The sequence below is a fragment of the Corella eumyota genome, chromosome 4 (assembly GCF_963082875.1).
Source record: "Corella eumyota chromosome 4, kaCorEumy4.1, whole genome shotgun sequence".
In the NCBI taxonomy this organism is placed as follows: Eukaryota; Metazoa; Chordata; class Ascidiacea; order Phlebobranchia; family Corellidae; genus Corella; species Corella eumyota.
Genome location: NC_137493.1, coordinates 12831110 through 12855528, shown reverse-complemented (window position 1 = coordinate 12855528; position 24419 = coordinate 12831110). Strand labels below are relative to the sequence as shown.

General features: G+C 27.9%; 3 protein-coding genes across 5 annotated transcripts; 1 reads left to right on the top strand and 2 right to left on the bottom strand.

Annotated features, from left to right (window-relative positions):
• Nucleotides 1-782: 782 nt before the first annotated feature.
• LOC145749749 (constitutive coactivator of PPAR-gamma-like protein 1 homolog) lies at nucleotides 783-8787 on the bottom strand. Of its 3 annotated transcripts, none has more exons than XM_082565602.1 (18): nucleotides 8674-8787; nucleotides 8231-8419; nucleotides 8020-8152; nucleotides 7506-7621; nucleotides 7206-7325; nucleotides 6238-6540; nucleotides 5881-5988; nucleotides 5511-5655; nucleotides 4872-5194; nucleotides 4313-4489; nucleotides 3632-3754; nucleotides 3187-3279; nucleotides 2826-2980; nucleotides 2430-2742; nucleotides 1951-2054; nucleotides 1416-1541; nucleotides 1302-1347; nucleotides 783-990 (listed from the first exon to the last, which is right to left on the bottom strand). In XM_082565602.1, the coding sequence occupies exons 2-18, from the start codon at nucleotides 8363-8365 to the stop codon at nucleotides 919-921; spliced, it is 2592 nt and encodes an 863-aa protein (XP_082421728.1). In that variant the 5' UTR covers nucleotides 8366-8419; nucleotides 8674-8787; the 3' UTR covers nucleotides 783-918. The 3 variants fall into 3 exon arrangements, with proteins under 3 accessions (XP_082421728.1, XP_082421729.1, XP_082421730.1); XM_082565603.1 differs by having other exon boundaries at nucleotides 1317-1347; XM_082565604.1 differs by lacking the exon at nucleotides 8674-8787 and having other exon boundaries at nucleotides 8227-8346.
• Nucleotides 8788-9238: 451 nt separating this feature from the next.
• Nucleotides 9239-13348, top strand: LOC145751239 (neurocalcin homolog). The gene is made up of 5 exons (XM_082567344.1): nucleotides 9239-9400; nucleotides 9593-9716; nucleotides 10359-10504; nucleotides 11062-11167; nucleotides 12197-13348. Exons 1-5 carry the CDS (start codon nucleotides 9293-9295, stop codon nucleotides 12292-12294), a joined length of 582 nt encoding a protein of 193 aa, XP_082423470.1. The 5' UTR covers nucleotides 9239-9292; the 3' UTR covers nucleotides 12295-13348.
• A 5-nt stretch (nucleotides 13349-13353) lies between these two features.
• On the bottom strand, nucleotides 13354-24390 carry LOC145751237 (uncharacterized). The gene is made up of 30 exons (XM_082567341.1): nucleotides 23982-24390; nucleotides 23407-23583; nucleotides 22905-23058; nucleotides 21949-22058; nucleotides 21607-21780; nucleotides 21085-21285; nucleotides 20858-20970; nucleotides 20668-20781; nucleotides 20281-20457; nucleotides 19682-19813; nucleotides 19533-19617; nucleotides 19234-19363; nucleotides 19093-19127; nucleotides 18824-18909; nucleotides 18570-18639; nucleotides 18253-18362; nucleotides 18029-18125; nucleotides 17813-17880; nucleotides 17581-17715; nucleotides 17061-17189; nucleotides 16838-16977; nucleotides 16477-16612; nucleotides 16253-16353; nucleotides 16054-16166; nucleotides 15905-15975; nucleotides 15677-15796; nucleotides 15482-15613; nucleotides 15238-15383; nucleotides 15022-15157; nucleotides 13354-14947 (listed from the first exon to the last, which is right to left on the bottom strand). Exons 1-30 carry the CDS (start codon nucleotides 24070-24072, stop codon nucleotides 14873-14875), a joined length of 3558 nt encoding a protein of 1185 aa, XP_082423467.1. The 5' UTR covers nucleotides 24073-24390; the 3' UTR covers nucleotides 13354-14872.
• Nucleotides 24391-24419: the final 29 nt, after the last annotated feature.

The following is a 24419-nucleotide window of genomic DNA, read 5'->3' as shown; positions in this document are numbered from 1 at the left end:
ATTTTAAATTAGTTGCACTGTCTTGCATTACGTTACGTACGCCGTGTGAACGGGCCTTAACTGTGTTTAGTTACAACGATATACACTTTATTTAATAAATGTGAGATCATACAACATAACCAACTTTTATAATAGTTTGCCTCTTTGTATTACAATGTTAAAATGTGTTGTCTGCCTTTTTTTTAATTCTAAATAACTATATTCTGGATATATAGTATTTAACTTTCGGCACAAAATGTTTTAATCTATTTGGAAAAACATATTTCTTACCAAATAGGCCTACCTGTGTTTTAATTTAAAAAACTTATAAAAGTACCTATCGTTCGTAAGTATATACACATATTTAATAAAGATTAGTAGACTATATACATTTATATACTTACATAAGTCGAAAATATAGGCCTACAAAATGAATAAAACTTGTTTGTGGTGCGCAAGTAAAAATTATTCCAGTAAAACATTAGTTGAAAGTTGCGCTTATATTACGACAACTAAAATGCCGACCTTTGCAAGTTCGGGAAAAATATTTAGACTAAAAATTTTATATAAAGTTTTGCACAACAAAACTGTAAGAATGTAACATTGTTACCAAAATACAACATAATCTTGTAAGAAAAAATAAACTGAAGCCTGTCTTAAGTTAAAACATATTACCTCTAACTCTACGACCCTGGCTCCAAACAATAACATGCTTTTTAACCCTGAGGAAATAAATAAAATAATTATTCAAGATATTCGTGTTTGACAACATAACCATAATACTCATGATCGACAAGCAGAGGACATCACAGTCGGCAACACGAATTACGAAATCAGCAGGAAAAAAAAGTTGTCCCAAAACGAACGAATGTAATAAATAAACAGACAAAGAACTTGAAAGAATGTAACACTACTTAGTAAAAAAAGAATTGCAAGTGTTTAGTAAATATCATCTTCGTAAAAAGGAATGCTATCACCTGAACCTCCATATACAGTACCACGACCTAAACCCTGTTAAAATAAAACCTACTATATCTTGTTACTTTACAAAACAAGTGGTTGTGTTTCTTTAATAAAGAGTATTTGGCAGGTACAAATTTTTTAGCGTAAGTTTTTAGCTGGGAAACACGATTGTCATGTTTTGACAATACCAGCCTCAAATTGTGCTAAGTTAAATGCAGAAATCCTTGCAATATCAAATGCTACTTTTGCAATATCAAAAGTTTTTTGCTAAAGAGATTTATATACTATTGTTCATGTCAGGATAACTATACCTTAGATTAAAATCTAAATAAAAATGATAAATTTAAAAAAAGGCCTACCCTGAATATACTCACCCTTTGCATTTTCTTCATATTAATCCCTCTTCTGCAAAAAAATAATAACAAACTATTTTATACTGGTTCAAATATTAAAAAAAATCTAAAGTTTAATACTTTTCTTCTTCCATGTAATAAAATGGATTAAAGTTTGGAGTTCGTTGTGGCAGATGACCCCAACTACTTGTAGGAATACCTGCCACTGCCAACTGTGCCACACAATTGGTTGGAAATCGAGGTATTCTTAAAAAAAAATAAAAATATATATTTTTTAACGTTAAATAGTTTTTAAGGCAGTATTAAGTACCAGAAGTACCCAATATAAAAGTGTAACAATTTGAAAGCAGTGGAAACCAAAATCAGGGCCTTATGTAGTAAAAGGCAAAAAAAAGAGTTCTAACCACTATACTAAGCCATTAGTTCGTCCCAGTTATGGCAATTAAAAATGACAAAAAAATAAATATTTTACATACCTTTCTAACAAAAATATGTTTTTAAAAGTAATTTAAGGGAAACCGCTCCAACAGGGTTTGTTTTTAATAAACATATATATTTTTGCCACCATTATTTTTTTAATTGATTAAGTAGTTTTTAAGGTATCAATGTTGAAAAAACTAAAAAATAAAGAAAAAAAAATATTAATTTCTCCTACATAGAATGTAAAGCACTGCGGTGTACAATCTCAGAGGAAATGTCAAGTTTCTTGCCTTCCATAATGGCTTGTCTCATTCTTTCAACTCTTCCAACATGACCCATCTGTAGAAGAGATTTAAATACAATGTTAAAACAAAGGTTATGAACATTCCAATGAAACAAAAAAAAATTTTGTTTAACACACAAAAAAATTAATAGTTTTAACACTATTAACATAGTTGTAGATTTAATAGTTTACTAACAAAAAAAAATTGTGACAACTTATTGGTATTTAGCTATAAGTCAAAACCATAAAAGTATCTAAAACATTCTTTTTAAGGTAATACATGCATTCAGCTGATATTAAACCCAAAACCTTAGTCCTTAAGTTTTAAAAATTTACAACGAACTTAATTTTTTTGTGTTTTTAATAAACTGCAAATAAATACAATAGTTGAAAAAAATGTTAAAAATGGTTAACAAACTTGAATATTTTACCTTTCCTTCACACATTTGCACCAAGTTTGTTGAATCCTGATTACTGATGTTCAACTTAGACTGAAAAACTTTTCCATCAAAAAACAAACGCGGAGAGAACAAACGTGATGGAACAGGCTGACCGCAAGCGTCGTTCGCTAGCATTGCCATTTCTAGTCCTCGCATTAACATCGAGGCTAAATGGAGACCCCTAGTGGTGAGAATAGGAGTTTTCGTACCTTGGGATGACAGCAAAGTTGTGGAAACAGCTGTGGAAAGAAAAGCGTCGACTTCATGCTGGGATAGAATTAAAACAGGGAATTGGACTAAATATCTAAAAAATGTAAATAAAAATTTGTCTTTTTTTTAAAGTTTAATGACCTTGCTCACTAATATGTAAAGAGATAACTACTTAACCTTAATATACAGCAAAGCACTAGTGAGTTTTGGGTGACATAACTATGGTCAAGTAATATAGGAGAGTCCGAGTTTAAACAAGAGAGAAAGGTTCGCATTCTTCTATTTTTGTCAACTGGCTCTCTCCCCAACCACAGTGTATCAATAGAGGGTACCTAGTGTTAAAAAAAAAAAAAAAAAAAAATATTCACAAAGAAAAGGGAAATAACATTTTGCATAACAAACTTATTTTAATTTTTTGCATTGGTCCAGTATAAAAAACTGCATAAGTATTGGAAAAAAAATCGTTTTTTATTTAATATAAAGTAGACCTTAAGATTTGTCAACTACACAAATTAAAAAAAAAATAAATTCCTGATACCTGCCAAGTAGTAAAAGGCACAGCAGTTACTGATTCATAAATTGCTTCATTTTCTTTGCCTAATGACCATTCCTTTATTACAATTGGCCGACCCTACATTTTAAGTTAATACCACTTAAATATACCACAAATTAGCAAAAAAAATAATGGTAACACAAAAATTGCCTCTAAAGATGAAATTATTTTTATTGCCCAAACACATATCGACAATGTTTTTTAATGTTATTAAAGGTATGTAAATGATATGTATAAATTTTTAATATCCTTTTTTGCAAGTATATACCTATAAAATAACACTGAATCTATTAAATCAAACAGTAAAAATGGATTGTTACAATTGATCTATTTTATCCAGTATATTTAATGTTAAATTTAATCTCTCTGTTACTTTTATTGATACAAAAAAAAATCTGAATAAAAAGTAATTTTGAAAATATTTACTTACTGTGTGAGCAGTCATTGAGAATAAAATGGAATAAACATGTTGCCTAATAGGTCGAAATAACTTTTTAATTGGAGGAACATTCCGAGTTAAATCTTCTATCGACAAACTCAACTTTATTTCGCCCTATACAAAAATATTTAAAATATTAAGAATTTTTGACAGAGTGTTTTATTCATAAAATTAAAAAAGATTTGTATTGACTTTTTAGTATAAAAATTTATCACTAAAACAATTTTTAACCCACGCCAAACACTTTTTCTTTTTATATATCTTAATCCTTGATGTGGGAAGGTCGAATGCGCGACTTAAACATAGAGTAACATCAGGTACTCCAACCCAGTCTCGGGTTGCCTGTCGCAGTTTGGGATATTATAGAGAATGTAATTGCCCTGTTATTATGCTGCTGATTAAGTGCTGGTTTATCAGGAGTTCATACCGTTTATAGCATCTTACTCAAGGAGGCTACAGCATGAGAGCAGTGGGATTGAACCTACGATCTCATGTTGGTGTAGCAAGTGTTCTTACCACTACACCACGTTGCCGGTTACACATATACTACGTGAAACAGTCAGTATTATTAGGTTATTAACAGCATGGTAGTAGTTAAAAATAGGTGGTGAATAAGTAATATATTCAATAACAGATTAAACAAATTTACAACTAAATATCAAAATTACTCACAAAAACTAAAGCCTGATAAATGTAGGGATGAATAGAAGCACTTATATGTTGCGAGGTAGCAATCCTTAATATATTTGGTGGTACAGGAGGTAGGGGTGGAGATAGAAGACATTTTTTTGATTTTACAGGTTTTGTGATTGGGTTGATTTTAAATGGACTATTTTCTTCCGTTCTCATCTAGGAAAAATAATTAAAATTTTATGTAAACATCTAAAAAATATGCAAAAAATGTTATTTAATCTATATATTACGGAGCTTAGTGACTATATATACTTATGTTTAATTTATAGGTCTATACAAAAAACGTTTTTGATGTATCGTGGGCAAATATTAGTTGAGAATTGTGACCATATTATAACAATTAAAATCCCGTCAGTGGAGCGGGCTTACGATTAGTAGAAATAATATGATAACATAAAAAATAAACATATAGTTTAGGCTTCAAACCCTTAAAAAAGTTTTTTTTAAAAAATAAAATTATCTAATTACAATTAATAGAAAAATTTACCAAAAAAGTTCAAGAAATATCTTTTTTAAAACCAACTCAAATAAAAATTACCTGTTCATGTAAAACAGAGGTGTTGAATTTATTATTAATATCATCTTTAAATGAGCATTCTTCTGTTATGTCAAGGTTAGTTGTGGATTCAACAACTTGGGATATCATTTGTTCAGTTTCTAATGAGCTAGGTGGAGATTTTTGGGTTTCAGTTTCAATTTTTTCATCAATTTTTAAAGATTTTGGTTCAAAATTGTCAGTTATAAATGGAATTATTGTGTTTGAGCTCATTACAGATGACATTTTATTGTCATCAATCTTTGATCTGAATATTGAATCACTATCACATTCTGTTTCTTCAATTTTAGCGTTGGTTTCATTTTCTATAATTATAAAAAAAGTTTCAGGTCAAATTAATTTGAAATGTTTCAATAACATAACTTTAAACCAATTATAGAATTACAGGTCAACAAATAGATAGCCTATCTAACAAACCGGTAAAAGGTATAACACTTCTGTAAATACTACAATGCAGACATCCTAAAAATTACTTAAAATCAAAACTAAAATAAACAATTTTTAAACACCTTCAAAAATAAATATTATCCAAAATAATTTTTCATGGCGAAATTTTTAGTTTTCACAAATTTTAATCGATCTGTTATTGCTACTTAATAAATTTAATTTTTTTATATTTACCATTAGTGGTGATTGAACTTGGAACTACCAGGTCTGTTTTATAATAACGTCCACCATTTCTAGAAGCTGAACTGTAATAATTCACATTTTCTTTAAATTTTTTCGCCTTTTCTTCAAAGTTGTGTAAAGAAAACTTAAAAACTTCCTACAAAATCAACAAAATAAAATAATTTAATAACATTTAGTTTTCTAAAAATTGTTATTATTTTAGTATTGAAAAAATAAACAAAACTTAACACTCAGTGGGAATTAAACCCCAGACCTATGATCCAATCCAAAAATTGGCATTTTTCAGCCACTGAACTAAGCCACCTGTCATATTAAAACCTAATCACCAGGTTTTCTAATATAAAATTTTTGTTAATTTTACCTTGGCAATTAAATCCACATTTTCTGGATTTTCAAGGTTTTGTATAAATGTCACTATAGCTGAAACAACATCAGATATGTCTGGCAATAAAGTTACATTTTTGGATACCTGAAAAATTAATTTTAAACTAGTTATTTTAATAAACATATGGTAATTTTCCAAAAACAATTTTAAAAGAAACTGCTTGCCAAATTAATTTTAGCCAAAAAATCATTAAAAGTTAAAAATTTTAGCCAAAAAATCATTAAAATAATTATAAAACTAATTTTAACAAAATTTAACCATAAAATTCTTTTCAAACTTTAAAATGGTACTGATAATAATTGAAAATAAATTTAACAAAAAATATATATTTACATTTTTAGGTGTGTTCTCGTCTATTTGAACGGATTTAACCAAACTCCATTGAAAAGCTGCTACATCTTCTTCAGGTAAAATATGATTTCCTAACAATGTAGCCAACAACGGAAAATCCTGCTGTGACAAGTTTAATTTCTTAGCAAATATATCTAATTTGTATTCAACCGATGTAATTAAAGGAGAAGCTCTAGCAAGTTTTAATTTGTGAGAAGAGAAATAACGAGGAGGGTCGAAAGCGATGAGGTCAGCTGATTGACCTACTATACCATGAAATGCATTGCCCCTGCAAAATGCCATTATCTAAAACAAAAAAATATATTTAATCCTGTATTAAATTTAAATTATACACAGCTTAAATTTATTTTAAAGTGCACAATTATTTATCAATCTATTATGTAAGCATTAAAGATAGGATTATGTTATTTATAAAGTCTTAATGCCATAAACATATTTGTTAAAATAAATTTTAATTATGTAAGCAAATATGTAACACAAGAAATTTATTTGTAAAAATTGCCTAAGTGTTTTTAATCAGCTAAAGTTTAGATGTAGTTTTGTAAATTGGTATTTGTAAGAAGTCAATGTAGCAATTTGCAATAATCAATAACCCATTAAGCTTAATTACAGGATAAATGAACAAAAAATTAAGAGACCAACTTTATAATTAAAAAAAGTAATACACATTATAAAGAAATGTAGCTAACAGGGCAGGCTAAGAATTTAATATAGGTAGTTATTAGCCAAAAACTCTAATAAATATATTAATAAACATAACTTAGTGAGCTATTAGATATACATTTAGTTTCAAAAACAAACCGTCAAAACAAACCGATATAGAAAAACTTTAGTCTAAATTAATGTGTGTATTTAATAGTATAAATTAGGTATAACTTTTTTTGGGCTTTAGTTAAATCTTAAAATTATATGATTTAAATTAGTAGTTTGTCGATTGTAAATATATATACTTCTCTATAATGATCGTTTTTACTTTGTAAGACTTTCACTCCACACTCTTGAAAACTTAATCGTGCGCAATGTTCAACAAATACTGGGTTAACATACCAGGCTTTTGGTGGAGGTGTACCCTTTAAAAATAAATAGTAAAACAATTAAAAAAAAGAAAAAAAAATTCTATTTTAAAGAAACATAGATTTTATATTTTAAAGAAACAGTGAGCATAAGAAAAGTTTATTAAATTTTAGTTTGCAGATAGCCGCAGTAATATTACATTTTTTGATTTAATTAAAATGTAAATTTTATTTTACCTTTCTTGATGTTAGATTTACAATTTTTTTAATATTTTCTTGCACAGCAGATTGTGATTTTGCCCAATATTTTAACCTCTCTTTTTTAAAACATCCATTAAAGAACACTACCATTTCTGTTTAATTTAAAAATAGTAATTTTTAACTAAGCATTAAGTTTTTGAATCATGCATACTTTTTAGAAATTTTACCTCTTAAAGGTAATGAGAGATTCGACAAAAACAACTGTAAAAAGCAGAAGAACCGCAAAAGTAATAAGTAAATTAAAAAACCATGAGATGTAAAGACAAGATTCAAACTTTTAACCATATATTAAAATAAGGGTTTATGTATATATTATATATATACAAAAGTCTGTAAATAAGGATTTTAATTTTATCCAAAAATTTTTATAGCATCCTGAAGTTATAAGTTTTTGTAGCGAGAAGAAATTTTTAACTTTAAAATTTTGACAGTTATGAACAGACAAAGAACCATAAAAAAAATTTTAATCATAATACAAATATTTTTAAACCTATGTTAGCTTGTTCTGCGGCTGCACAAAAACAATTGATAAAATTGACCATTTGATTCCATTGTCCTCCACTAATCCAATCATTATATGTACCACCATAAAGTCTGTGTAAGCAATTCTCCGCATCTATAACCTAGAAAATTAGAATATTATACAGAATTCCTTTAAAGGTAAAAAAAAAATTTTCTTTTAAATAATATTTTTTACAAACTAGATAAAGTCGAGATGATTGTTCTTTTTCCAATGTTTTTTGTTTTCTCGTTTCAGGCGCTTGACCTAAAGTAAGTTGAACACAACATTCAGGGCAAAACTTTTCCATAAAATCCTGAAGCTCAGCTAACCCCATATTTATGTTTTATTCAGTGCACCCTTTAACATTTGGTTGCAACTTTGACCGTTTCTAAAATTTAATGTGTTCCTATTAGAAAATCATAAATAAATAGCCAGATTTTAAAAATATAGCAAATTAATTAAGCCGAAAAATATGTCAAAGAGCTTTTAAAATATTTTGATTGGGCTGTTTTGAAATATATTTTTTTAACGCATATTTTCAACAAATCCTGAATTTACTGATTAACAATTCAATTAAAACTGATGCACTACCACAAAAACAAAAAATTTACAAATATTTAAATAAACAAAAATATTAAATACCTGCACAACCCAAAAAACAACCAGTTTCACGAAGTTTCAAAGTTTTAGATGTGAAAGAACTCAGATGACCGTGGTCGTCCACATGGTACAAGTTCAAAATATCACGTGATCTCTTAATCAAAATACATTTTCTACACATAGACATTTATGAAATAGCAGTTAATTTGCTTAAATATATTTAAAAAATAAAAAATCTATTAATTTGGACATTTACCAAACATTAATAATTGTAATTGTATGTTTCAATAAACACGCAATATACATCTTGTAATTTATTTAACCACACTGTGGCGTATTGACGTCAACATCGTGACGTCACGGATTTCTGTTTTGATATGTTTTGTGTACGTTTCCCGAAAACTATGCGCAGCCAGCAAATGTCAGATAGTTTCATTTTATTGTAGTTAATTTTTGCATATTAAATTCTAAAATTGTTACGAAATTGTTTATCCTAAAAGCTAACTTTAGCCAAAGAGTTGCAATTTAAAAAAAAAGCGTAACATAGAACAAAACAACTGACAAAATAAACTTAAATTCCTGTTGTTTACTAAATTTATTTAGGATAACCTGATATTAAAATAATTTTTAAGCTGAACAAATCAAATTGTAAAATCTAAAAATGGGAAATCAAAGAAGTAAACTGAAGCCAGAGGACATCAAAGATTTAAGAAGTCATACTGAGTTTAATGAACATGAGCTACAAGAATGGTACAAAGGGTTTATTAAGGTAATTTTAAATGGTAACATTATAAAGAATGCAGCATATACAAAGCACATATATGTACATTTTTGCATAATGCTATTCAACATTTTTTTTTTAAACTTATATTTTTTGGTTGTATATATTTTTACAGTTCAAAGTCATAGTTTTAATTTTAGGTATTGTAATTTTTTTAAATCAGTGCAATTATTGTTGTAGGATTGCCCGACTGGAAACTTGTCTATAGAAGAATTTCAAAAAATCTATGCCAATTTTTTCCCGCAAGGAGATGCCTCCAAATTTGCTGCTCATGTTTTTCGAACTTTTGATGTCAACAATGACAGTAAATAGATGTTAATATTGTTTTTAAATACTTTTGTGTTTTCTATTATTTCCAATAGTATGTTGCCTTATTTTTTAATTGTTTAATTTTGACAAAAGTTAAATTTTATCAAAGTTTAATACACTTATATTCTTGTTCAAAGTGGATTATGCTTATCTTTAAATGTAAGCATCAATATTACCCAGGAGATTACAAAATGTCAAGGCCTATGTGTTAATGAAATTAGTCCTATGAACCTTGTATTTGTCAAATATATGATAAGAACTTTGGATAAAAACTCAACGTTAAAAAAATAACTAAAACAATTAAATTTGGAGCTCATTAATAATGAAAATAATTAGCATGCTTGAGAAATTATTAATTCGCATTGCGCAGTCATTAATATTTATAGAAGTCGTACTTTAAAATCAAGGTCTATAAAGCTGCCCTGTCTTCCTTTCTCATGGGACTAGGGATTTAATTTGTCTAGTTTTATTCCCTTGTTAACATTACATTGTAAGACTTGAAAATCACATACTTCTGATTTTTGTTAATAAATATCCTAGCCGGGCAAACAATAAGACAAATAACAATTAAAAACAAAGATTTCTAAACAATGTAAAAACAAAAGGATTCAATAATAAAAAATTGTGTTTTTTTTAGAAAGTATTGACTTTCGTGAATTTATTTGTGCTCTGAGCGTTACATCAAGGGGTAACTTAGACGACAAACTAAAGTGGGCATTTTCCATGTACGATTGTGATGGAAACGGAATGATTTCAAGGGAAGAAATGCTTGAAATTGTGAAGGTGATTTAATTAGCAAAATATTTTTTTTTGCTTTAATTACTTAATACTGTTGTGTTTTTTTTTTTAAATTATTTCAAAATATTAAAACATTAATGACACAATTCAATGTGGTTAATATAAAAAAAACTATTTTTTCATCTTCTAAAGATTATTTTTATTTAAAAAAGAATTGTTAAAAGTAGGGTATAAACTAACTGCTTGGCTAACTGTGTAAATTTCACTTATCCACCCTTTTCACTATTCTAACCCAATTGTGCTTTCAAAGAATCAATATCTAGTATTTAGTTAGTTTCAAAGGTATAATACAAAAATAACCATTGATATATTAACACCTTTAATTATGGTATTTGCTTTAGTTGGTTTCAAAGGTATAATACCAAAATAACCATCAATATATTAACTCCCCTAAAGTAGAATTACAGACTTTAAATAGTCTATGCTATTTAAAAACCTGATTATTTTAAGTTTTTTTTTTATTTTCCACTTGAGTTGTAAAGAAAATTCCTGAAAGTCAATGAAAAAGAACATTCCGCTTTATACATTATTTTGTTGTTTAGGCAATTTACAAGATGGTTGGGGTTGTTATGAAAATGCCAGAAGACGAATCGACACCAGAAAAAAGAACGGATAAAATATTTAGACAAATGGACAAAAACTTAGATGGTAATACAAATTTAAAACCCCCAATATTTATAATATGATTTATGCATTTTTATATTTTTTAAAATGTTTTTGCTGTTATAGATCAATTAGAGTTGTGCATATTTGTTGTAACAGCCTTGTTTGTTTATTTTTTAAATAAGTTAATTTTTTTAAATTACCATTTACGTCAACTAAATAGTATATACAATAAAAATTTTATAGTATTCAATTTGATATAGCATGACACATAACAGGATATACAACAAAAACAGCAAATGATTGTTTTTCGAGTTAATTCAGGTCTTATGATGTCTATTTATAGAAACTAATTGTAATAAATGGTCAGCGTGTCTTAGTTAAATCATTTCAAATTTTAAGCACAGCATGGTTTAGTTATTTGTGTAGCTTGTTTTGCTTCCTGATAGCCAAGTGTTGTTTGTTTTGATATGTCTTATATTTATTTAATTAGTAGGCTAGCTAAGTTGTTATTGTGCTGACCATGAACATGATTGGGCTATATCAAAACACTAAAAAAAACTTTGTTCTGAGAATTATTGAGGTTCAGTAACAAACTAAAATAAATAATTTCTGGCAATGAACTTTTTACTGTTTTTTTTTTTGCAGTGCATAAAGTTAAATATAACAATTGTTGTAGGGTTGTTAATATTTAACCAATGTACAATGGTTCACTACAAACTGAAAGAAATCTGGTATAAATATTGGCATTATGATAGCATTAGCTATGTGTGTTCATGCCTTGATGTTTATAATTTCAATTTACATTTAAATTTTATGATTACGAAATAATCATAAGCAATTTTGAATTTGCAAAGTTGGTTTTATGTAACATATTACCAATACCTAAGCCAAAAATGCAATCATAAAATTTGAATATCGGATTTCAATTTTTCTATACCATTACAAATGCTAAGTAATATTAAGGCAGGTGGTGTATGAGCAAATTAAATGTTTATTTTTTTTATTACATCAATCACGGGTAAACTTAATTGTCAAAAATGTCATTTTCAAATCAATATTTTTATATTTTAGGTTCGATCTCATTGGAAGAGTTTATTGAAGGGGCTAAAAATGATCCGACGATTGTGCGATTATTGCAGTGTACTCCTGGTACAAGTATGGCAACTTAAAGTAAAAAATAATCAAGTAATAGACCTTATTTGAAAAAAATTGTGTTCGTTTGGCATTTATCTTTCTTTACAACATACAAAAAAATGTAAATAGTCATCATATAATTTTTTGATTTTTCTACTGAAAAAACATTTTTCTGTTTGTTTAATTATATGACTATAGCCATTATTTTCGTAGCTTTTAAAAGAAATTAAATGTTTGCACTTCATATTACTGTATTTGGTTTTAAACTTATTAATTTTATTATTCATGTTGGCTGGATATAACTCTAACTATCAATCCATAGATATTTACCCTATAAATAATTTTTTTTAATTCCACTAAATTTAGCAACTGACCTAACATGCATGTAATATTGGGTTCTTGGTAATGTTAAATTTCAATAAAAAAAATTTGTTTAAATTGAAATTTTTCTAAAAAAATTATTTTCGAATGCTGGTACTGCCAAGTTTGTAGACTGATACCCCTCCCTAAATACAAATATTTAATCTAGTTGTTGAAATTTTAACCTTGTACAAATAGACTAATACATATATATACATACTAACCACTAACATTACTGTATTTGTTTCTCCAAGAATAAACATATCAAGTGCCTAAAACTTTTCTGGCATTTTTTGAAACAAGATTTTTAAGATTAACAAAATAAATTAGTTTGTGTCATATCTCTGTTAATTTTCTGTTTTTATATAACTGAAGTAGTAAAATAACTATTAAAATGCTAATCGCAAACTAGTTCATTCCTGTTGCTGAAGTAAATGCTTAGTAAATTCTTATTAACTCCATTGCAAAATAACCCTTATAAAATGTAATTTCTCGTTATTTCTGTTGTATAAGACTAGGGTACTTGATAATATCTGCAAAAATTACTCTCTTTACTTAATGTGTGATTGAGGTTTTCTTATATTTAATTAAAATCAAGATATATTTTTGTGTTAAGTTTAATAAATTACAAATTTACTTTAAAAGTTATCTTTATTCTGATTAATGTAACCATATTATTTGTTAAAGTCTTACTAATTATGCACAAAAATAAAAAGTGTTTTTATTGAACCTGTGTTTTACTATTGGTAATCTACAGCATAAAAATGAAATTTTTATAGAACGAAAAGAAATATATATATATTTTTTTGTTTTATTCATACTGGAGAAATACAGTGTTGGGACAATATAATTATATCTAATGTGATTTTTGGTTTCATTTTTATAAATGTTAAATAAAGTTTTTTTTTAATTGAAATGTAGTTGAGTTGAATAAATAAATTAACACAATGATTAAAAAATTATTCTTTAATGTTAATTTAGCATAGTCATGTTAAAACGCTGACTGAAAGTTTTAGAGGTCATACAACATATACAAAATTAACTTAAGAACTTTTAGCAGTTCCCCCTAAAAAAAACTTAGCAACAGAATCACCCAGAACTTTGCACTAGTCCAGCCCAGAAAAAAAATTACCTTAGTATTTTGTTTTAAAAGTTCAAGATATACGAACCATGTTAATGTAATTATGGTAACGTAAAAAATGGTAGCTACAAATATACACTAGGTTAAGATATAAATATATTAAATATCATACAACAATACAAACGTTCCAAAAACAAATACTGCCAAATAACCATTTTGGAAAAAACTAAAAATCATTTGAAATAGGAAAGCATAAAAAAATTGTTTACCAAGTATTTTATTTAACAACATATGTTCATAAGTTATTTTTAGGCAATTTTTTTGGTAGTGAGTACTCTGATTCTTAATGGCAATTTTTTACATTTGTTCATTTTCAAAAGTGAGTGACAGCTGATTGAAAAAAGAGGGATTTTTTTTAACGCAACGATGAAATGCCGTAATCGTGATACTATAACGTGTAATTTTACTATCTGCGCAATATACATTTAAAAAAACATTTTGTTTCCGCTTAATTATAACATATACCCGACACATTAACTATAAAAAATCATTTACTATTTGACGTTAAAAACTTTCTGTTTACATGGATATTTACGTCACAATCAGCAAAAAAATATCACTTACCGTTTTAAAATGCGATGTAGAATCGCCTGCACGTGCACAACAAATACATACCTTACCCAACGTAGTTAACAGAATATTTAAAAAAACTTTAAATCAAATAGCCAACCAATTAAGAACCTTACATTGAAAATCAGTATGGCTTAGTCAACGTTAGTTTTAATGGGATATGCGTAAGTTTTGGTACGCTGTTTGGCGTAGTGACTGATATGTGTTACCATTTGGAGATTCAACTAGAGAAATCAACTAACTTACGTATTATATATTATCCATTTTTTTAAAATGAAAAACATAGCTGTTTTCTAAACCCCCATTGTTACCGATTAAGTTTCAATAAAACTCAACATGGTAATGCGCATTGATTGAGTTTCAGTTAAAAGTAAAATTAGAATGTGTAAAGGTCAAGTTTCAGCTAAACTTTGAATAGAGATTGTGTATAGGTGGTTTGTCTTAAAGGAAAATTTTACCGCAAAAAATAGTAGACCAGTTTCACTGCTACAACTAACAAGTTTTTAAAACTTAGATATTTAGTCTAAGTATATATTTGAATATTATTCGTAGTTGCCATAAGTTTCAAAGGTTTGAAGATATTGAGAAACAAATTGGTAACAGAAATGATAAAGCTCCTGCAATATTAAAAAAAGTTCATTGCACAGCCCGAACATGTAGTAATTTTATTGCAAGGCTAAAGTTTACTTACAAATTGATTGACCATGTTGGGTCTCATATCTCTAAGATCTTTGATTGTTCGAAATACATCAATCCTACGCTGGGATTTTAATCTTTCCAAGATATTCATCAGTGCAATAAAAAGACCAGTTCTTGTACAACCATTTCTTGAATAATAAAACCCAACCAAAATACGTTAAATAAATTTTTTACAGCAATGCATTTTATGTAAAAATTTCATATTTACCTGCAATGTACAAGTGACAAACTAGTTTTAGAGTCACTTGTAAAAAGCATTTGATTTGTAATAACATCGAGCAAAACTCCAACACTTGGTGGGGTAGTATCATTACTCCAAGTGGTCAAAGTTAAGTGATTTATTGACTTGGATTGCTTGTAAAAGTTTAAAAAAAATTGAAATACTTTTTCATTTAGAATAATCTAATTCAACATTTCTTAAAAAAATTCTGGATAACTTTTTTATTGCTTACAAATTGGTTGTTTGAAAGAGTAAGAAGTTTTTTGATACATCCCTCCATCACATTCTCTTTAACGACTTCCACCAAGAAATTGCCATGCTGAATGGTTTCACCTACTCCCGTTGTTGATATCCAATCACAGTTCTACATGCAAATATGTTTGAAGTTTTAAAAAAAACTACACTTGAAAATATGAACAATAATTACCACATCTTCCAGTTGAACAATTGTGTTGATAGCGTTCTGTGAAACCATATTCCAAAACAACTCAGCCGTGTCATCTTGAGGATTTTGAGCAGCTACATACTTTCTTACACATTCTGCATTCTTTAACCAACATGAAAAAACAAAAATTAAGTACCTTTAAAATATGGCTACCAACACTTTAATATGAAACAACCAACATTTAGCCTTAAAACATTGCAATTGACCAACCTGCATATAAGATGCATTAACATACACATTTGACTCAAAACCTTCCAATACCATCACAATATTTTCATCATCTAAATCAAGTTAAAACATAACTTTTAAGTCATTTATTATAAAAAAAATTGGTAACCAGACACTTCGGAAAAAATTACTTGGTCTGCACAAAGGTTCCACATTTCGTCTGCCGTTCTTATCAGCTGTTGAGTAAGTATGTAAGTCATCAAGTGTACTCAGTCTCTTAAATTCTGTTTGAGCTAATTGGCTTCTACAATAAAAAGTTATGTTCCAACAGCATTCATTTTAATACTTTTATTTTTTGTTAATAAACTACCAAGGCATCATGTAACTTACATTTCTTTGCTATTTAAGGTGGAAAAGTCCTGTACCGAAAGGTCGCTGATTGGAAACATGTAGTTTTCCATAACAAGTTTAAATACTAATCCATATTGGTTCTAAAAATAAATGCCTAAGAGTACATTACTGATTCTATGCAAAAAATAATGAGAAAACAATGACAATAAAACTTTTAGTTGCTATCAAAAACAATATGCACACAATTGCAAGAAATTATTTACAGCATTTTGGACCATCTGAGTTCTATTCTTTCTCATATTTAAAATAGTTTGATGAATGTCAGCTCCCTGTTGATCTTTGAGTTGATGAAATAAAATGTCCATCGCAATATAAGTTCCTGATCTACCTGCTCCAGCACTTCATTCAAAACAATATATCAAAAAGTTACAATAATAATGCATTTACAACTAGCATAACTACATTTCAAATTCCAACTTGCTCTAAAGCCAGTTATTATTGCAGCTTGTAAAATCTTGATTGTTGCTAGAACATTATTAAAGCAGTAACATCTAAAGTTAGGCTGACTAGACAAAAGTAAGACCCAAACAGTTACCTTTTAAATACAAGTTTATTTATAATAACCTGCAGTGAACAATGATGGGTGACGTGTCAACAGTCGCTTGTTCTACCATGTCATGTAAATGAAGAATAGTTGATGTAGTTTCTGGCACTCCATGGTCAGGCCAGGCCACCAACTGAAACTGTATGATTTCATGCTTGACCTTTGTTAAAAAAAATAAAAAATCTTAGTAGTTTTGTGACTTGCCATATGATTCCAAAATGTATATATTTAGATATTGTTTACATCAGAAAGAGTAAGAATTAATTTTCTTCTAAAGATTCCCTCTGAACATGATTCTTCAACATTCTGAATTTGAAATTTACCAACATGTTTGCTTTTGTTGATGTTAGGCCAATACTGGGAACATTTTTCCTAAAAAAACAGATTTTTAGTTTAAATATACATAAACACTTAGATGTCATTTTTTTTTTTGTATATATCTTTATCCTCGATGTGGGAAAGTCGAAATGCGCGACTTAAACATAGAGTAACATAAGTTACTCCGACCCAGTCTCGAGTTGCCTGTGGCAGTTTGGGATATTATAGAGACCATAATTGCCCGGTAATTATGCTGCTGATTAAGTGCTGGCTCAGCAGGAGTTCATACCGTTTATAGCGCCTTACTCAAGGGCGCTACAGCATCAGTGGGGATTGAACCCACGACCTCATGTGTGGTGTAGCAAGAGTTCTTACCACTACAGCACGCTGCCGGTTAAATTCCAGTAGACATACTAATTTTATACAAACACAGCCTTTTAGTTACCTTGGCATTTTCTACCAGGCCAGTAAGCATAACTATAACATTAGATTTTTGCTGATAAATCATTGTCCAAAAATCGTTGACAGTAAAGTCAGTTGGGCCTTGTGCTGCTATAAACTTCTTTTCTTGTTTGTAACCCTAAAAAAAGTGTAATTAGGTTTTTATAATGGTCTAAAATTTATAAAAAAATAATCTTTTAATACAAAATATGTAAAGTTTAACAAAAATTACTTACATCCATAAAAGCAGCATTAATATAATCTTCACCGTTGTTATCTTTTAATATAACTCTGGCATGATCAACTAAAATTATGCAAATAAGAAATCAAAATCTAAATGGTGTATATAAGATGCAGTAGCTATCCACTCTTTAATTAATTTATCGTGTCTCGTTAATAAACCAATATTTCAAAACCAATATGTTAATAAACCAATATTATTAAAAAATTACATGGATAAATATTTTTGTAGCGATTTTTCTTCTTGCTACTTTCAAGTTGTGCATTTGTACATGGATTATCAAACTTCTTGCATTCATCAACCAATTTCTAAAACAAACAAAAATAGGTTAGGGTATGTTCTTTTAAAAATTTTAAATAAAATTGATTAACAGAAATTCAAACTAAAGCATTTTTTTTAACTTACCATAACTTATTTAAACTTTAACATATTAACCTGGAACAAGGTTTGTAATTTTTTGTTGGTGATAATATCCACATATTTTGACCGAAGATCTTTTTCTTTAATGAAAGTTGGAGAATGAGATTGCTTCTTAGCAGGTTTCACTAAAACAAAATATTAAAATAAAATAAGAGATGCTATCACAAATAGCTGATTATTTGCAAAAACATTATTTTAAGTTAACAGCGTGACAAACAACTTCTAACTTGGACCGTTAAAAAACTTTCAGATATTTTGTGATTCAAACTTCTTACTTTGGTAATGCAATGATGATTAATTATAAAAACAATATATAAAGTATTTCATTTTACCTGCACTAGATTTATCTAAGACAGCATATTCATTGTTTGATGATGGAACAAAATTAGCATAATTGGAATTCTGTATTAATATTAAGCATGTTAAATTATTTTAAGAACTACTTAACCAATAAAAAATAAACTTTAAATGAAAACCTAACATAATTTATCCAAAAATAAATTACGTTAAGGTTAAATAGTATGTTTATTAAGAAATTGATTGATCTTAACAAATTTTTATATTTGCAAGAAAACTAATAACTCACAGTGGCACTAGTTGCTTGTGTAGTTGGTGTAGCTGGTAATACATCATTAGTTGGATTGGCATCAAATTTTTTTACAGTAGCACTTCCTGTTGTATATACAATAAAATTTATATATACTATATTTTTTAAGGACATATCAAAAGCATTCTGCAGGAAATTAGCGAATAAACTATGAGAAAGTATTAATAACAATATCTAAAACTGTCATCTGATAACAAATTTTTATTTAGGCTAAAAAGTTTTCACATTAGAAATATGAAACAACTTACCAATTGGTTTTTGTGGGACTTTAGTATCTCTTTTTCTAAAGAAAAAAGAATAAGTTTAATTTATTTCAAAAATTATTTGTTTAATATATAGATCATTAACAAAAACAATGCCATTTATTAAACAATAATAAAAATTTTTACCTTCTTTTTTTCATAAAAATAATGACCAAGATGATAATTATTATTACAATAACACCAACACAGGGACCAATAATAGCTGCAATTGGCACACCGCTTGTACCAGTTTGGCCACCAGATCCACCACCACTTCCTAAATATTTAAAATTTAATACTTTTTTATTATGTCCATCCTTAACATAAAAAGGTGATTTTTTTTTTGACAAAAAAGTATCATACTTACACTGATTTTGATTTTTTAGATATTAAATTTGAAATTGCATATATTTAGCTACCAGTCTATTACATTAAAATGTTTCTACCTGTTTCTATTACTTTATTTGGTGAAACACAAGTTCCATTTACGTTTCCCCATTCCCCGAAATCCTCACAAGAACTTGCTCTTATCTGAAAAATTAAATCATATATTAAGCAAAAAAATATTTTAGCTTCAATTAAAAATAAGATTTACCCTAAGTGAAACAGTTTTGTTGTATTTATGAACATCTAAAGGTATTTCCATAAAGTATTCATTTTCCATTTTAGTTAATGAGCTGGAAACGATGGTAATCAATGATGTATTCGTGTTGCTTTGTCCTTTAATCTAAACCAAAAATAAAAAATATTTACCAGAGTACAACAAATGTTAACTCGTTTAGGTTACATCTGTAACAGAATCTTGATTCAGTAGTCAGTGCACTGAAACTAAAGAAACAGGCCCAGAGTTTGATCCCAACTGCAATATTTTTTTCCATCAACATGTATTAGATTAAAATTATCAATAATGAAAAAACATTTTGAATTAGATCATTATTAAATTTTTATATATTTAACCTTGACAGGGGAAGGTCAATTTCACTACCTAATTATGGTAAGCTGAAAATCGTGAGCTGCTGATAAGGGGAATAAAGTGTTTGCTTTACCAAAGTTTCTAGTACCCTACTTAAGGGAGCTACAACAGCATTTGGAATTAAAACCAGGATCTCATGTATTAACGCCAAGAGTTCTAACCACTACATCACACTACCAGTCCTTATGAGAACAGTTTGTTACTTTGATAATAAATCTTACCTCATATAAAATAATGTCATCCACATAACTAGTTGGTATTGGCCACCTAATAATACAACTAGGTTGAGTTGAATCAACATAAGATGAAGTTATGACATCAGGAATTCCAAAACTGGTTGTAACACTTGAATTTGATGTTACTGATTGCCTACCACAATTACCCAGTGATACTGTCACCTAATGTAAAAAAAAATTAAAAGTGAAAATTATAAACTATTTTAAAAAATCTTAAAACAACATATGTTTGTTTTGAATATTAAACTATATAATAAATCCAATTATTATGATTTTTTGTAAAAAAAACACATTTTTCAATACCCAAAAAAATTTAGAAGAAGTTTACTCTTTGTCACTATATCATAATAAAAAACAAACAAAATATTTTACCCTTGCTATGTAACTAGTTCTTGGTGTCAAACCTTTAATAATGGTAGAAGATTGATTATAACTGTAGTGATTTGATAATATTGGATCCTGTGTTTCAGATAATAAAATATCAACCTAATAAATATAGTAAATTCTTAAATTAAATAATTTAAATGAGTTAATAAAGTAATTATTATTTTAACCACACTACCTGTGTTATTAAGTTTAAGTTGGAGTAGTTTGATTGAAGTGGTAATAAATTTGTGTTCCAGGTTACATTAATAGAGGTACCATTACACTGTACAGGATAAGCTTGTGTGGTCACTAAACAACAAAAACTAATTTACCACACTTTAAACTTAATGAAAAATAATGACAGCATATACGACGGTAACCTATTTTTAATACACATAAAAATAACTAAAAACAAATGTTTACATTGATATTGACAGACAAAGTTGTATGTTTCTGTACAGCTAATTGGTATTAAATTCCAAGAACCATTTTCATAATGGAATGCTGTGCACAAATTAGAAGGAGTTTGTGGTAATGTAAAGAAGTTAACTGGAGTTTGATTAGGCCAAACCCAGTTGTTTTTTGAATATTTTGCTCCAATTATTACACGTGTGTCTGGTATATCTACAAAATTTAAAATATAAATGCTGTACTTTTTTGAAATATTAATCTAGTACTTTCAAGTAAATCGCTTTTATAAAAATATGTATCAAAACAAACCAATCTGTTAAAAAAAAATTTAAACCCATTTTTAAATTTGGTTAGGCAAATAATATTGCAAAAAAAAAGAGAAAATAGTTAAAGTTAGTGAAATTTAAAACCACTGTCTGATTTAAATACTTGGCTTAAATAAGGAATAAGAAAGTTAAAAGTAACCAAAATATATTGTAGTTTATAAAATTTTAGAAATATTTTGAGCAAAAATATAAAAACAGTTTTTAATACCTGGTACATATATTGTGTTTGTTAAATATACAAATCCTTCAATACCCAGAGTTGAATTTTTAGTTAACTTGGTGGAAAATGGTTGAGTTTTTCTATTTAAAAGATATCGTTGTAATGAGGTAACATTATTGGAAGATCCAAAAAATTGAAAGTCAAAAGCAGTTTGATCTTGATCTGGCAATTTTCATTTATTGTATATGTATTTAATACCCATATTATAACTGTTTAGTATATTATTTATATATATTTATTTATATTTAATATTGTTTATTTTTAAAGTACTGTGTATTTATTATATAAAATTAAAAAAAAAAACATTTTAAAATTAATAATTTATATTACCATTTTCTGGTTCATCAACACAATTATTAGGTCTGGTCCCCATTGTTATACCCCACCTTGTAAATTTAAACTGGCAAAATGTAAGAGGTTGTGTAAATCCTGGTCTTGAGCTAAAATATAAATATATTATTTTAGGTAACTTAACTAAAGGTTAGTAAATCAACAAAAAGCCTTAATATATAATATTATGGTTGCCAGTCAAACTTTTTCGATGCAGTAAAATCTTTGCTATAAAAAGTTTTAAAGTGCTTATATTAGGTTGAACTTGACTCTAAATAGTCTCAAATTTGACATTTGCAAGATAGCAGACCACATTAGTATTTAAACAAAAGTACAATTTCAGTATGTAACAAAAGTACAATTTTTACATAGTATAATGCACCAGGCAACCGTTATTTGTTTCGCAATAATGCCAGTTTTAGACAATCTACAACATGGCATGCAGAATATGCTGTACTTTGGTGTTATTTAAAAAAAACTTGGAGACATTTCAAGTATTTATTATTGTAAGATTTTTTTGATAGCGATTTTTTAGATATAACTATCAATTTTATGCCTGAAATGCAACATTTTGCAAATATTCTACAGGCGCCACATATATTTGACACTTATTAAAATTATAAATGGAAATGCATATAAATGGGTTGGAGGGCATGCACTCCTTGCACCCCCAGGATCAACACCAGTGTAAATTCAGTATGTTTTTAAATGTTTGTAATAATGGAATCATATTCCTTTATAATAAAGCAGCGTACCTGTTCATTGTGAAGTAAAGGAGTAAAAAAATAACATGGGTATCTTTCATTTTTGCTAACAAAAAATAACAAAAAAAAAATTGACGGTTTGGGCATATCACCCATTTACGAACTGACTGGCAACCCAATATTAGAATTATTTTGCATCAAATTTTTCTAACAGCAAATTTGTGTTTTTTTTAAGTCTATTATGGAAAAAACCTGTTATAAAGATCGACATAAGCAATGTCCTCTAGATGTCCAGCACTCATCCAACCATTTATTTCTTCAGGTGATAAAGCATATCTGTAACCTCGACCCTGTTCATGTGGTTGATTCTGCACTCTTTTGTAAAATATCCAAACTCTTTGCAAACCTGTTAGAAATAAAAAAAAATGTATTTAAAATACAAAAACTACATAAAGCTGTTGATATGAAACAATAAAAACTTAATTAAAATAAGGATTACCTTTCTAACTCCATAATATAAATATAAAATTGTTTAATAAACTGCCTTATAGGGGTCCTTCTAATTACCACACAGGACTACATAAAACAACACAGAAAAGTGACTATTAACCACACAAGACGCATTGACTGTTGATTTAAACATTTTATTTTTTTGTTCTGTGTGGTAAATGTATTGTCCTTTATGGCTATGTGGTCCTGTGTGGGAATTTGTAGAACTGGCCTTATGGTCAGATAGTAAAAAAGTGTCTTTTACCATTCCTATATTTGTTGTTAATAAGATTGATAATCAAATCATTCGTTTGTTGATCAGGGATTGAAGCTAAATTTCCACCATTTTCCTTACAAAAATTCTCAACATTTTTCACATTAAGTCGATCGTCTGATAAACTGTATATAGTATCTCCAATTCCAATTACACTGTCACTGCAAGCTAAATATATTTAAATAATGTTAATTTATTAAGGTATTCGTGTTTAATTGTTCACATCCTACTGAATAACAGATTTCAAATTAGTATTTTAGTACAAAAATAACAAATTGACTACGATCATTAAAAAAAAATTGACTACAAAAAATGTGGGAATTCCCCTAACAAAAGGTAGTTTTTAATGTTTTTTTATATTCATTCTTTACACAGAAAAGCTAACTTTGCCACTTAAACATAGAAAACAATAACATTTCTTTCTTCAACGAAGTTTTGAGTTGCGTTTAGCCGTTTTAGAGCATATTTACTGTAAAAATTTACACACATATAAAAATATAATAAACAGAAATAGAATAATTGGTTTACATATTTTAATAAAGTAACAACAAGAAAACAAATCCTACCTCCTTCAATTGGAGTTAAAAAACATAAAATAACTACGATTAGCAAATAAATCCAAAAATTATTATATGGCCTCACGTCGATATTTTTCATGTTGCATACATATAGCTTTCACTACACTTATAAAAACCCATTAAAACAAAATAATAGAACACAAATGATTAATATACGAACACCTACAGTCTTAGTCTAACCCTATATATGAAATGACTTTACGATTTCCTCTTATGAGTCGGTATGTTAATATTAGTTGCAGGAAAAACACCACGTGAATATTTTCAGTTGTGAAAATAATGTAGGCTTAAATTAAATGCATACGACATGTTAGTTTAACGTCAAAATAATATTTTAATAGCACTTGCGTTACATATTTGTAAACCTACTTACAAGGTCTTACTGTAATATAATTCGACAAAAATATTGCTAGTAAACGAAAATAT